Source organism: Lithobates pipiens, unplaced genomic scaffold (genome assembly GCF_037356315.1).
Source record: "Lithobates pipiens isolate NorthernLeopardFrog02 unplaced genomic scaffold, aLitPip1_a1.2 Scaffold_25, whole genome shotgun sequence".
In the NCBI taxonomy this organism is placed as follows: Eukaryota; Metazoa; Chordata; class Amphibia; order Anura; family Ranidae; genus Lithobates; species Lithobates pipiens.
Window position 1 is genome coordinate 38704189 of NW_027507787.1, and position 14348 is coordinate 38718536.

The 14348-nt window shown below is 42.9% G+C and overlaps 1 protein-coding gene across 2 annotated transcripts in view; it reads right to left on the bottom strand.

Moving 5' to 3' along the window:
• The window catches only part of SUPV3L1 (Suv3 like RNA helicase), an 82185-nt gene that overhangs the window by 38677 nt on the left and 29160 nt on the right, over window positions 1–14348 (bottom strand). For both annotated transcript variants that reach the window (XM_077454279.1, XM_077454280.1), the window contains 6 exons: window positions 7370–7484; window positions 7041–7209; window positions 5753–5864; window positions 4465–4542; window positions 4251–4342; window positions 266–446 (listed from right to left, as the gene is read on the bottom strand). In XM_077454279.1, the coding sequence (XP_077310405.1) occupies window positions 266–446; window positions 4251–4342; window positions 4465–4542; window positions 5753–5864; window positions 7041–7209; window positions 7370–7484 (747 nt within the window). The remainder of the gene's footprint in view (window positions 1–265; window positions 447–4250; window positions 4343–4464; window positions 4543–5752; window positions 5865–7040; window positions 7210–7369; window positions 7485–14348) is intronic.

Consider the following 14348-nt stretch of genomic DNA (forward strand, 5'->3'; position numbering starts at 1 on the left):
TTTTCTACCACTGCAGTCGGAAAAAAATATAGCTTGGCCAGCACTGCGAATGTATACCAAATAAGCAGGAGCTCACTGTTGGAGGTCGCATCTGATTTGCGCTTCAGTCAGCACATTAGATGCACAGCACTGTGCAAAACAAGGCCTAAAAATCTTGTAGACATATCCTACTGTGCATGATGTTATGTGAGAGATTACAGAAGTCCAGTATGATTTTAAACTTGTTGCAGTCTACAAGAAGACAACACATGAAAATTATATTCACCTGGGGGTAAACTTCCATATATCACAGCACATTCTAATCCCCGAGCCTCAATCTGTCGGCTTACAGAGTAGATGTCATTTTTATTAAAGCAGACTATACAGTCTCCAGGCCGAAGGTTATCCAAGGATCCAAGAGAATGATCCAGAATCCTAATCGGGGTCAGTCTATCATATTGACGCACCTAAGATAAAGACACACTTCTATATCAACCACGCTTTTAATATGCAAAATAAACTACATAAAAAAAAAAAAAAAAAAAAAAAAAAAAAAAAGAAAAAACATGTTTGCTAGATACAGATTGTAGTCTCCCTTATATTACAATTTTGATGTTACTATTGGAGGTTTCATGCTGCCACACAGTATAAAAAAAAATTAGATAGAGAGAATGAATATAATTATACAATTACAGCAAAAAGACAGATTCTTTATTCCTACCATCTCAAAGAATGAGGCGTCACTGTGCAGTCACAATACATAACATGCACTGTTGCTTTAGAAAATGTAATGCAATAATTGCAACTGGACTGTGATTTATGTCACACCACACATGGCAAGATATCTGTACACCAGATCAATTAATTGTACAATCCAGCTGTAACCTATGTGGCCAGTATCAAGACCTGTTATGCTAAACTGTGCCTAAAGCTTAGCTAGTCACTGAATTGGATTGTGTGTTATGCGATACCACACAAGGAAAGACATTGGTCTTACCTCACTAGATTAAGGAATCATACAATCCAGTTGTCATCTATGTGACTAGTATCAAGACCTTTCATGCTTTTCTGTGCTTTTAACTTCTTGAGTCAACGAACCAGAATAATGTGCATGTCAGGTGGGCTGAACACAAAATGCACAAGCTTTCCTCCAGATCAATGAAGTGCAGTCCCTTAAGGAGAACATCTGGTATGCCGTTCATACATGTTGATGTCATCACTTTGCAAATCCTAACTGCAGAAAGACTTTGTATGTACAGGTATTTAAAGTGGAGTTCCACTCCCAAAAAAATATGTTATTAATGTGCTTAAAATTATAATTTTTTTACTCACCTCTAAATGCCTGTTGCTAGGGGGTTCCTCGTAGTCTGCCTCCTTCGGCGCCTGGGCTCCTAGCGTCACTTCCCTAGGCGCAGGAAGGGAGATCACCTCTCCCCCTCCCTGTTGTCAATCATCTGAGACACATGACAGGTCCCAGATCATTGCGCGGTTCGTCGCAGAACGGATCGCGCACGCGCAGCGGGGGCCCGGCTGTGAAGCCACAGCTGGGCGCCCACAGTTAAAATGCCGGCACCGCCAAGCGGAGGGGGAGACGAGCGGGGCTTCAATCCCCAGCATTGCTGGACCCTGGAACAGGTAAGTGTCCGATTATAAAAAGTCAGAAGCTGCAGTATTTGTAGCTGCTGACTTAAAGCGGAACACTGCTTAAGGGAATACTTAACTTTTTTAGAAAAAATAAAAAGAAGGAAAAGAAAAGGTTTACACTTACCTGCTCTTTGCAATGGTAGTGCACAGGGGTGCCCCCTTACCTCTTCTTCTGGTGTACCCCACCAGAGTTGTCTGCACCTCCTCTTTTCTGTGTGCCCCCATAGCAAGCAGATTTTCTTTTTTTTCTGGGCTGTGTGCATCCATAGGACACACACAGTGCAGCTCAACCTGCCTCCTCCTCACATGATTTGATTACAATGGGTCCTGCTGTTCCTGTGAGATGAGGGCGAGAGACCAGCTATGCTGCAGATGGGCATTGCGCTGGATCAATAGAGGACTCGTATAAGTATTTGGGGAGGGGTTGGGGGGAGCAGCTAGTGGAAGGGTTTTCACCTCAATACAGGTAATTTATTAAAGTAAAAACCTTTTGTCTTTAGAAACACTTCAAAGACCAGGCAGACATCTGCAAACAACATGGCCCATTAATATAATGAGCAAGTTCTAACACTACTAGCAGGTGCAGAATTATCTCTCTTAGAAGAGCCAGGCATTCAGTCATTGATTTTCTGGCCACAGAGCTGCTTTAACCACTTCCAATCCAGGACAATTATGACATTTACTTATAAATATAAAATCTGCATTTTTCTTCTAGAAAGTTGCTTAGAAACCCCAAACGCATTTTCTGAAAGCAAAAGCCCTGAAGAGAAAAATGTCGGTTGCTGCAATTTTTTATGTCATATTTGTGCAGCGGGGTTTACCAAACACATTTTCAGGAAAAACAAACCAATTTGATTTCATTTTAGGTCACCTAAACACTAAATCATACCCAATTTTTGTTAAAATTTAAAAGAGGCCTTGAAGGGGGTTGCTATTCAGGGGGCCTAAAATGCCTCACCATCTCACCCCTTCTATGCAGGCATGGAAGGTGGGTGAGACGCTGAGGGCACCCCAGCCGAACTCCTGGTCTCCTCACACCCCCTGTGGCTCAACCCTAACTTATCACAGTTCAATACCATCCTGAATCCACAGGCCTGGGCCAAAATACTGACCCTTGAGCATGTTATCACCAGAGAGCTCAGCCCCTTTCATGTTTTACGCACCACATTTAATGCGCCTGCACGGGCCCATTTTAGGTCTCTTCAAATCGCTCGTGCCTACAGGTGTCAGTTCTCAGGCCAACCAGTTGAATTGGCATACTCGGAGCTCGAATCCACCCTTTGGGTGAAAGACTCGGAGAAACCCACATCTCAGCTCTACGGGTCCCTGCTGGTTGCTGCCACCCCCGGGTTGTCTCCCCTCCACAGGAAATGGGTGGGGGGTACATCCCGGACTATGATGAGAGAGATTTGGTACTTTCCCTGCTCCCCTCTGGTCTCAGCTAGGGACAAACCGGTCCAATACAAAATTGTGCATAGAGCTCACTACACGCCTCACAGGCTGCACCAGATGTCGCTGGGACACTTAGTTTTAATCTAATAAAAAAATCTAATAAAAAAATATATATTTTTACACGGTCTCATACAATTTTTTTTAGGGGAACAATTTTTTTGCCATACAAGGGATGAACAAAAGGAAAAGGCAGTTATAGGAAAAGTCCACCCATAAATAAATACACCCACTTTCGCGTATTAAATAAAAATAGACAAAAAAAAATTATGTGGATTTATAATTTTTTTTGCAAATGGGCCTGAGAAGCATTGCAACCAAAATCGATGTACAACGCACAGGCTTTCGCCATCTTTTTCTCCAGCTCCTTGTCCATAAGAAGGGTACAGATTTTCAGTGAGAGCGAGCAGGGCAGGCGCCAATGGACTGGGAAAAGTACCTCTGCATGCTGCTGGGGTGGGGATTTGGTTTGGCACCATGTTACACCCTAAATATGGGTGTAACATGAAAAACTGTGATAAAGATGTATATGCGACTAACAAACAATGGTGCAGCTGCCCCTTAAAGTGTAGTAAAGTGGTGTAGTATTTTTATTCAAACCACCTAAACACCTTTTAAATGTAAGTGCAATCACTTATTTTAGTCTATTCCCCAATTTGAATAAAAGTATTTTATCTTCTTTGGGCGTGTGAATTAGTACATTGGTTGAGAGAGTTTTCCATCTGGAGTGCGAGTGCTCTCGAATTAATACCTTCTTTGTCTTGAAGAATGCTCCAAAAGAATTCCAATTGAGCATCGTGAAGAATCATTGAGGCCTTTAGTGGCAATTTTTAGTTGGCTAGTGAGCACTTTTCTCACACATGGTGGAACACTCAAATGGGAGAAAATTTATGTCACTATAAGGGCACAGTGATTGAAGGACTTTTTTGATGGACTCATTGTAAATTTTGTTTAAAAGGTTTATATAGGTGGTTTTGGTTTCCACTAAAAATATTACATTTTCACTTTGTGAGTAGTGCCAAACCTTTTAAAAGTTTGGTTAACATGGTCTAAAAGGTGGCGTTAGTCTTTGATTCTAAAGTTTATTCCAGAGAAGTAAATCAAGTCATTCTCATGAAATGAAAGAATGTTAAACAGAACCACATTATGCAATTTTCCTGCATATATGACATCATTACCTCCACCTCTTCCCCAGTAGTGTACATTAGTTCGGTCACTAGATTTACAGCAGAAGCCTCTCCACAGATATGAATTTCCTGTGCACAAAGTCCTGGTACATACAAAAAAAAAAAAAAAAAAAAAAAAAAAAGACAGAAAGCCATGACTATTTTCAGTGACAGTTGAGAAAGACAGATTCTCTACATAACCTAAAAATAAAATCTCCAGCTTTACCTAGGAGTGCTCTGGTCCAGGCCCATCCCCTGCCAGGATCCCTTATCATCTGAATTTCATCTATTACAGCCACCTCATCTAAAATTGTAAAAAAAATTATAAATAAATAATAACAATAATATTCTTTAAAGGAGAATGCATACAAAAAACAAACAAAAAAAGTGCTAGAAATAAAAATCACCATTATGAGTGAAGACCAAAGCAGCCATTAAGATCTATATATTACACAATATAATAATATTAAAGAGGAAGTAAAACCTTTGATTCCCTGCAAAGGTAAAGCATAATGGACTAATGCATCGCATAGTAGTCCATTATGTGTCACTTACAGGAGCCAGCGAAGTCACCGCTGTCCCCTGTAGTCCGGAGCATCCATCTTCTCGGTGGGTCTCGCTGCTCCGCCGCTGTCATTCGATGAAGCCGCGATGACGTCACTCCCACGCATGCGCACGGGAGCCGACACTCGCGGCATATCGCCGTTGACAGCGGCACGCTCAGTGCCATGTATTTTGGCAAATATCTCCTAAACCGTGTAGGTTTAGGAAATATTTATTTGACCTACAGGTAAGCCTAGATTAAGGCTTACCTGTATTTCGAAGTGGTTTGTAAGGGTTTACTATCACTTTAAATGATATAGTATAATATATTGTGATTCAGTAAAGTTTACTGTGCTAACAAGTTTCCCATAACCTACTTAGTAGCAGATCAATGCGATGGACGAGTTTGGCGTTATTTCCTTTGGTGCGAGAGAACAATACCCACCACTTCCAGGTATGGGGAAGCATGTGACAATGTTGGCCCTGGATGTTCAGGCGCTCAGCTCACACACACACACACTCACACGTGTACATCCAGGAGTACACACAGAGGCATGCAGAAACATGAATGTGTAAACATGTGGTTGTGTATCTTACTTACTTACTTCAAACCTTCAGACCAGAAAATCCTCAGTCATAAAAAGGAGTTTAATGTAAAGATATGCACAAATACAGTCTCAAGCCAAGTTATAAACAGTACTCACGCATTAACAGCACTCTAGAAATAGGTGTGTGTCTAAAACATATATACACTAAACTTAAGTGCAATTAAAAAACATTAATAAAAAGTCCGAAGGATAAGAACAAAGTTCATAAATAAGAGTGTAGTGCTCAAAAAGCCCTTGGGTTGATAGAGAAATCCTCAGAGAGAATGCACACAACCTGCTTGATAGTCTCCCAACTGCTACAATTATGGTAGAATTAACTGTATTGATTGCAAATTTTAAGCCCATGGATACTCGCTTACTTACAAGGTGTATTCACACTGCACATCTCTATTGTACATGACGCATGGCTGGCTGGCCTTCCCTCTGGATCTACATGTATCAGCTCTTCTCCTGTGATTAAGTCACAAGAAACCCCCTGGGTAGGAAAAAAAAAAGAAAAAAAGAAAAAAAAGTAGGTACGTATAATCAGAATTCTTTAATGCTGTACAAAGAATTCAGTCAAGTATCATTAGCCCTCATGCAATTGTCAAATCCCCTTGATGTGTCCTCTAAAGAAACATCTGTGAAATTAAAGTGGTTCTAAAAAGACTGAAGTTTTATCTTTATGCATTCTATGTATGAAGGTAAAAAAAAAAAAACTCTACCCTACACGCTCTCACTGAAAGTCTGTACCTCCGTATAGACAAGAAGCTGGAGAAAAGGGTGGCAAAAGCCTGCGTGTTGTACATCGATTTTGGTTGCAATGCTTCTCAGGCCCATTTGCAAAAAAATATATAAATCCACATTATTTTTTCTATTTTTATTTAATACACGAATGTGGGTGTATTTATTTTGCAACTGGTGGACTTTTCCTATAACTGCCTTTTCCTTTTGTTCATCCCTTGACAAACTCTGTACGGAGGAGGCAGGGCCGCGCCACGCTGTCTGTATATGGACGCAAGCAGCGGGGCTCAGGAGCAAGTCCGCACGAGTGCTGCCATAGGAGGCACTGAATGAAAAGCAGGGGCCAGGAGCGCCAGTGGGGACCTGAGAAGAGTAGGACTGGGGCTGCTCTGTGCAAAATTATTGTACAGAGTAGGCAAGTATGACACTTTTTTTGTGCAAAAAAAAGATTAACTTAAGATAATATCTCTCTCTCTCATATATATATATATATATATATATATATATATATATATATATATATATATATATATATATATATATATATATATATATAAGATTATGTACGTATGTGCAAGTATAGCTCCACTTTTAAGCTTGACGTACAAAGAAGTGAACTCATTGCACTGTGTAAATTCATATTTGATACTAGCTAGTTATTTTGTTTTAACAGACTCAGTTGATGCACACAATATAAAATAGCTAGGAGTAAAAAACAGTGCATAACGTCAATCCATGTGCTTTCCATAGTTTCTGAAAATCAAAAAAAAAATTTCTCCATTAGAGCAAATTGAACAAACAAGACAGGTTCCGTCTTTACAGAATCAACTGTACAGTCTTAACCCAATCCACAGACAATTGCAACTTATATCTTAATGAATTACACAGGTGATTACAACAATTTGACTGGAATATGCAATAGTCTTACAGCATCATTGCTTTTCTTGTAGATCTCATGTGCAAGCAGCTTTAGAGGGCCACAGTATATTCCAGACTTGGCACCAAGGTATCTTTGGATGGCATGGTAGGTTTTCCCACTGTTTGTGGGACCAGAATGGAAAATGATCTTTCGCTGAATGGCTCTTGCGTCAGGATACCTACAGGTGGGGGGGGGAAAAAAAAGAAAAAGTTAACAGCAGCAAAGAAAATCGTGTTTTTGCGGCTAAAGCTTCAGTTACATGCTAGTAGTCATTTAATTTGTATTTTAGCAACTATAATGGTTTTTACATGTCTATGTCTCCAAGCATGGGGCCTTACCAATTTGGGGGCAATCTCAAGTCACTTATTTTTCGTAGATCATCCATACAGTCCAGCATGGGGAAGATCTGTTTGGCATGTCTCATGAAGAAAGGGAAAAGATCATCAACATGACCTACATAAAAAATAAAAAAGCCAAAGATTTTAATACACCAGCAATTTAGTCTCCAACATAGAATATTTCTCTGACTTAAAGGATAAGTTCACCTTCATGAACATGTTACATGTTCCTGCAGCCGCTCAGGGATCCACTGCCTGTGTGACCGCAGTACAGGGAGAAGTTCCCCATACCAGCTGTCACTTTTTCCAAAAAGAGTGCAGCCTTGCAGGGCTCTTCCCACAAAGATTTCTGTGAATGAACGAACTACAAATACTGGTGTCCTTTGCGGCTTTCAGCTTTAGTTTTCAATGAACTACCATGGTGCCGTCTTCCTATCAGTGTGAAACTGCCTGTCCGTACAATTTACAGGCAGACAACTTACACGGACAGCCTGCAGGACTCCTGCTTGGCACCAGTGATTAGCAGTATAATGCTTATAAACTGAATGAGCTTGCGAGCAAACCAAACGAATTACTTAGAACTGTCTTAATTGATACAGCTGCTGGCACTGATCACAATCTCATAAATGCATAAATATATAGAAACAAAATAAAATGCCACACTATATTAAGACTACAAATGTTTGTGAAAAGACACATAAAATGCATGAATATCAGTGCAAACTGTGCATGATATTAAACCTAATATATAAAATGTCCATTGTGCTGGCAAATTAAAACAATAACAGATGAAAAGTGCTGCACTATATTGAAGTAATCAATGTGATATGACATATTGAGGGGACAGGATGGTGCAATAGGCAGCAGGTTTGAACATTGCGAACGGACAAGTTATCTCAAGGATTTTTTATTTTATCTGCTATAGAGTGGTGCGCTTCAACACCTGGAAGATGTGAGTACTCAGATTGAGGTTTTATAAATAAAATACGTCTTTAAAAAACGATAAAACACCATTTAGACTTTATTTTTATATATGGACAGAGGAACTTACTGCTGGACATCTCAGGATCCCAAAGAGCTTCATACACATAGAACCCAGAGGTGGGTCACAGGCGTTTTTTGGCCAAACTTAGGTGTGTGGTTAAATGCCCTGAGGTGAGCAGATTCACACAGGGAGGGAGCACAAGTTTGTCCTCACCTAATCAACGATGAAGCACCATCACAATAGACATTTTTTATTTCATTATTTAATATTATGCACTAAATCATTCATGCTCTTTATTTATGTGTCATATCACATTGATTACTTCAATATAGTGCGGCATTTTTCATCATTTTTAAATTTGCCAGCACAATGGACATTTTATATATTATATGTTATTATGTTTAATATTATGCACGGTTTGCACTAAGATATTCATGCATTTTATATGCGTCTTTTCACATTGGTAATCTTAATATAGCGTGGCATTTTATTTAGCAGTATAATGCTTTGCAAAATAACAATAATAATAGTTGCACATTTTCTTTACCTGCAACTACAGGTTGCAAAATGAATCTGAAAGGATGTTTGTACAGCGGGTAAAATAAGCATTGAACGCGTCACCATTTTTCTAGGTAAATCTATTTCTAAAGGTGCTATTGACATTAAAGTTTCACTACATGTCAGATGCAATCTATACATACTAAAATAAAACAAAAATAAAAAAAACACAAATAGGTTCAGACATGAAGATATGTTTAATAAAATGGAATGACACAGGGAAAGAGTATTGAATATGCTAACTGAAATGTATTTAATACTTCGTACAAAATCCTGTGTCGGTAATGACAACTTCAAGATACCTCCTGAATGCAAAAACTAGTCACACGCATTGCTCAGGTGTGATTTGGCCCATTCTTCCACACAGTCATCAAATCTTAAAGGTTCTGTGGGACTCTCTTCTATGAGCTCTGATCTTTAGTTCCAAAGATTTTCTCTTGGATTCAAGTCAGGAGATTGGCTGAGCCATTCGAACAGCTTTATTTTCTCTCTTTGAAATCAAATCGAGAGTTTCCTTGGCTTTGTGTTTGGGATCATTGTCCTGCTGAATTTTGATCAAGAATATAATTTTCCATTCATCCTTCCTTAAAGGGTAACTTTTTTTTGGGGGGGGGGGGGGGGATAGCAAATAAAGAAAAAAATAACATAGCGTATACAACTGCGACACAAGTCATATTGCAATTGAACTTTATCAAAAATTACAATTCCTTTTCAATTTGCAGCCACTATAATTTTCTGAGAATGCAATGTGGCTACCTGGAGTTCTTCTATACACAGAGTTTGTACCTACCACACCCCAGAAACATAAATTTCCTGCTTTTGTGATAGGCAGACTTCTGGGAAAATCGGTGAGCCAAAGATACATTCAGATTTCAGGCATCCCCTGCAACAAAAATATGTCTTTTTTGGTGAGAAATGCCCAGTAACATGTCTAAAGGGATGCAGGCCCAGCAGATTTCCTCATTAGAGCCCTTCAGGTGCACAGCTGATAGATAATTATGAAACCACTCCCATTAGACCCACTCAGCACTGAGGCTCAGAGGAACATACAGAGATTACTTCAGAATAACCAAAAGGTAGGATTCTGCAACAAAGGATGTTATAATCCTTGCAATATACATAGATCACCCAGAGGGGGGTGTTTTTTTTTTCTCTACAAAAAAGTGGAGTTACTCTTTAAATGACATGAAGTTTGCCAGTACCGTATGCTGAAAAACATGATGTTCCCATCTCCAAACTTCACTGTTGGTATAGGTACGTTTTTGGGGTGATGTGCAGTGCCATTTGACCCCCCCAAACATGGTGTGTATTATGGCAGAGTGTTACATTTTGGTCTTATCTGACCTGACTATAGTCTCCCAGTATTTTACAGGCTGGTCCAAATGTTGTGCAGCAAACTTTAAAGAGCTTCAACATGCTGTTTCTTCAGCAAAAGTCTTGCATGGTGTGCGTGCATGGTGTGCGGTTGAGTGCATTATTTTATTGCTTTCTTTGAAACAATTGTACCTGCTGATTCCATGTCTTTCTGAAGCTCTCCACAAGTGGTCCTTGGCTCTTGTACAACTCTTCTGATAATTATTTTCAAACCTGTCAGAAATCTTGCGGGGAGCACCTGGTCGTGGATGGTTTATGACGAAATTATGTTCTTTTCACTTCCAGCCCCAACAGTGCTCACTGGAACATTTAGAAGTTTAGAAATCATTCCGTAGAAGATGGCGATCTAGGAGGAAGCAAGATTTAGAGCTCTGCTGGATATCCTTTTATCCTCAATCCTGACTGACTCTGGGCCTCAAATACTGGCTATTTTGACGCAGATGTCCTCCACAACGAGACATAGGGGCAAGAGACTCCACCTTCCGCCGAACGCTGAGGAATCCCGCCTGCAGGAAGACCCACGCACAGCGTTTCCCCGAGGCGTCTATACCACACGGCCTCGCAGACGGAGAGCCTGGCGGACGAGACGCAGATTGGCTTCCAGGAGGTGATGGCGGCAATTGCAACTTGTCAGGCTGCTCTGACCAACAAGATTGAGGCAGTGCAGCTGGATGTCGGTCTTATTAGGCAGGACCTGGACAAGCTACGGTCTCGGGTGACGGAGGTTGAGCACAGGACTGGCCTGACGGAGGATTCGGTGGCGGAACATCCGGCCTCCATCCGCTCCCTTCAGACCAGGGTGCGTGCCCTAGAATATAAAGTGGACGACGCCGAGAACAGGAATAGGAGGAATAATCTCCGACTGGTGGGTCTGCCGGAGGGAGTGGAGGAGAAGAACCCGACGGTGTTTGTGGAAGAGTTATTGAGGTCCCTATTACCGGCTGCGCAATTTTCCCCCTACTTTACTGTGGAGCACGCGCGCACCGGGTACCCCCTGTTCCGGGCCCGCCCAGAGCTCACCCTCGGACACCGATCTTCTGGATGCTGAACTTCAGAGACCGGGATGAAGCTCTCAGTGCTGCCAGATGGGGGGAGAGCTGAAGCATCACAATGCCAAGCTTCTCTTTTTTCCGGATTACTCCTTGGAGACACATTAATTGCGCCGCGCATTTGACCAAGTAAAGGCGGGCTTGCGGGCAAGAAATATTAAATATAGTGTCCTGTTTCCCGCCAAGCTGAGGGTCCAGGATGGCGAGACGGTGCAATTTTTTTACTTCATCTAGGGACGCTGCCACCTGGCTGGAGACCTTGCCTCCTCGGGGGTAATGGAACACTTTTTGCTTTCTGATTCTCTTTGCTCCACTGTTTTATTTTATTCTTATTTTTGTTCCTTCTCCGGGGATCAACTGTCTTTCCTCCCTTAATATTGGACTTGCAGACATTGTATTTTTGCCGTTGCTGGCCAAATCAGGAGGATGAAACGGTTTGTTGCCCAGCACTGAGACAGGTACTGTGTATGGGTACGTTGCCCTGCTTGACTGGTGGATCTTTCCCTAACGTATTGCTCATGGGAGTGGGTGGTGTGTCTTTTGGGATGGTCGCCTGGCAGACTATGCGAGACATCCAGGGGAACGGGGATGTACCCATCTCGGGCCTTTGGACATGGCCGTGTGCGGACCCGTGGAGAAACTGACGGTCACCATGTAAGGAATCACCTCCTCTGCTCGGGACATGTTTATGGTCAACTGTTGGGGGTGGGGGCTATGTTGGGAAGTGGTTAAAGTCCTGGACATTTGAAAGTAGACTTCACCCTGGTGTTGTTTGGGGTTGCGCTGTCCTTCACTGTTGGATGCCTTTGGCTCTGGTGTGGGGGGCGCGCAGCTCTATCACAGGTATCCGGAGAGGAGGCGGGAGGTGTGTATGCCATAACTATGCAAATGGGAATGCTTTCTGGAGGGGGGAGGAATTATTTGTCAGTATGTTGTAACCAAGTTGAGTGCCCCTGAGCATGCTCAGGCAATTTTTGCCACGCTAGCTAACCAGCATCTCTACTGTCTTGTGCGGTGGTGTCTCCTGCTGATAGCCGACGTCCCCTTGTTAGCCCTCTTGTTTAAGTGCACGTTTTACTTCGCATTTCCAGTGTTAAAAAGTTTATATATTTGGGTATGGGATCCAATGCATCGCCAGTTTTAGGGGGGTGCGGGGATTTCAGTTTCTGCAGATGCAGATGCAGATCATGGGGTTTTGTTTTGTATTTTTATCGTTTGGAGTCGCTTTTGTTCTTGGAGGTGTGTGCTGCCCCGTGATGGTATACATTTATACATGGGTAGTGACACGATGCTTTAACATGGTGCAATATGGTACGGTCTCTGGGGTCCTGTGGATGGGGGTGGGGGGTGGACGGGCTGGGATCTGGTGGCTTCGATTTATGCAGCATGGCTAGTGTCTCCATTGTTTCTTGGAACGGGAGGGGGTTGAACTCTGCGATTAAGAGATCAGTGGTTTTTAAATATTTGCAGAGGTCTGCCCCCCACGTCTGCATACTCCAAGAAATGCATTTGTTGGGCCAAAGGATCCTTGGTCTTCGGAGGGCATGGGTTGGTATGCACTATCACTCTACATACTCGAGTTACGCTAGGGGGGTCAGTATACTGATCCGGAGATCACTTCCGTCCCAGGTTCTGGATGTCCGTACTGACCCGGGGGGACGCTATGTGATCCTACATATGACCATTTGGGGAAGGCACCTGGTTTTGGTGGGCCTGTATCTTCCCCCCAGGCTGACTCGACAGTTCTCTATGATATCATGCAGGTAGTGATGGGGTATCCTACACAAGAGGTCTTTCTATTTGGTGACTTTAACCTGGCCCCTAGGGAAGAACTTGATAGGCTGTACCCGGGATCTAAATCTTCTTCAGACCTGCAGCATTGGGCCACTACGTTTGCTTTGACTGATGTTTGGCGGCATTACCACCCTTATGATCGTGAGTATACCTGTCACTCGGCTTCCCATAGAGCCCTCTCCCGAATCGACTTGGTTTATGCATCTTCAGGGGCGCTTGCGTGGACAAAAGGAGGTCCGGCACTTGCCCAGGGGAATTTCTGATCACGCCCCGCTGTGCTTAGTAGTATCCCTAGATAGACCCCCCGGATTGAGACTGTGGCGCTTGCGGATTTCTGGGCGGCGGATGCCAGACTGAAGGGACCAACGACTGAGGCACTTTGTCAATATTGGACACACAATGGGGAGTCGGTCCCTATGCCGTGTGCTTGGGATGCCTTTAAGGCTTGGACGAGGGGGGCATACATTTCGCATATTTCTAATATACAGCGGGAGGCTGAGCGGTCACTGCAGGAACGGGAGGAGGCGGCTGGGGGGTGCGAGGCGGCCTACATTTTGAACACCAGCGACTCCAACTACCTGACTTGGCAGAGAGCATTGTGGGAGCTTTCATTGTTTAGTGTGGAGTAGACAAAAAAAATCTATGCTGCACTCTAGGCAACGGATATTTAAATATGGTGATAGAAATGGGCAGTTGCTTGCTTGGTTGGCAAAGGGGCACACTGGGTCCACACATATAGCTCAGATTCGAGACGCTCGTGGGGAACTACTGCCCTCCCCCGAAGACATCAACTCACGGTTTCTTGACTTTTTCAGGGGGTCTATGCCTCTCGAGCTAGGTCTGATCCTGGGGACTTATGGGACTATCTGCAGCGGATCCCCTTCCCTATGCCGTCTCATGCGGACAGGGATATGCCGGATGGAGAAGTCACATTGGAGGAGGTACAGGCTGCGATTGGGGACCTTCAGTCGGGCAAAACCCCTGGAATAGACGGGCTACCCACAGAATTCTATGTGCAAAACGTGGAGCTCCTTGCTCCAAAACTCACTTCCCTATTCTCGGGGCTTGTGGCGGTGGAGGCCCTACCTGAGTCTATGGAGGAGGCAGTCATTGTCCTCATCCCAAAACCGGGTAATGACCCTCAGGAGTGCTCCTCTTACAGACCCATTTCTCTACTAAATGTAGATGCCAAAATACTGGCAAAAATCCTAGCCACTCG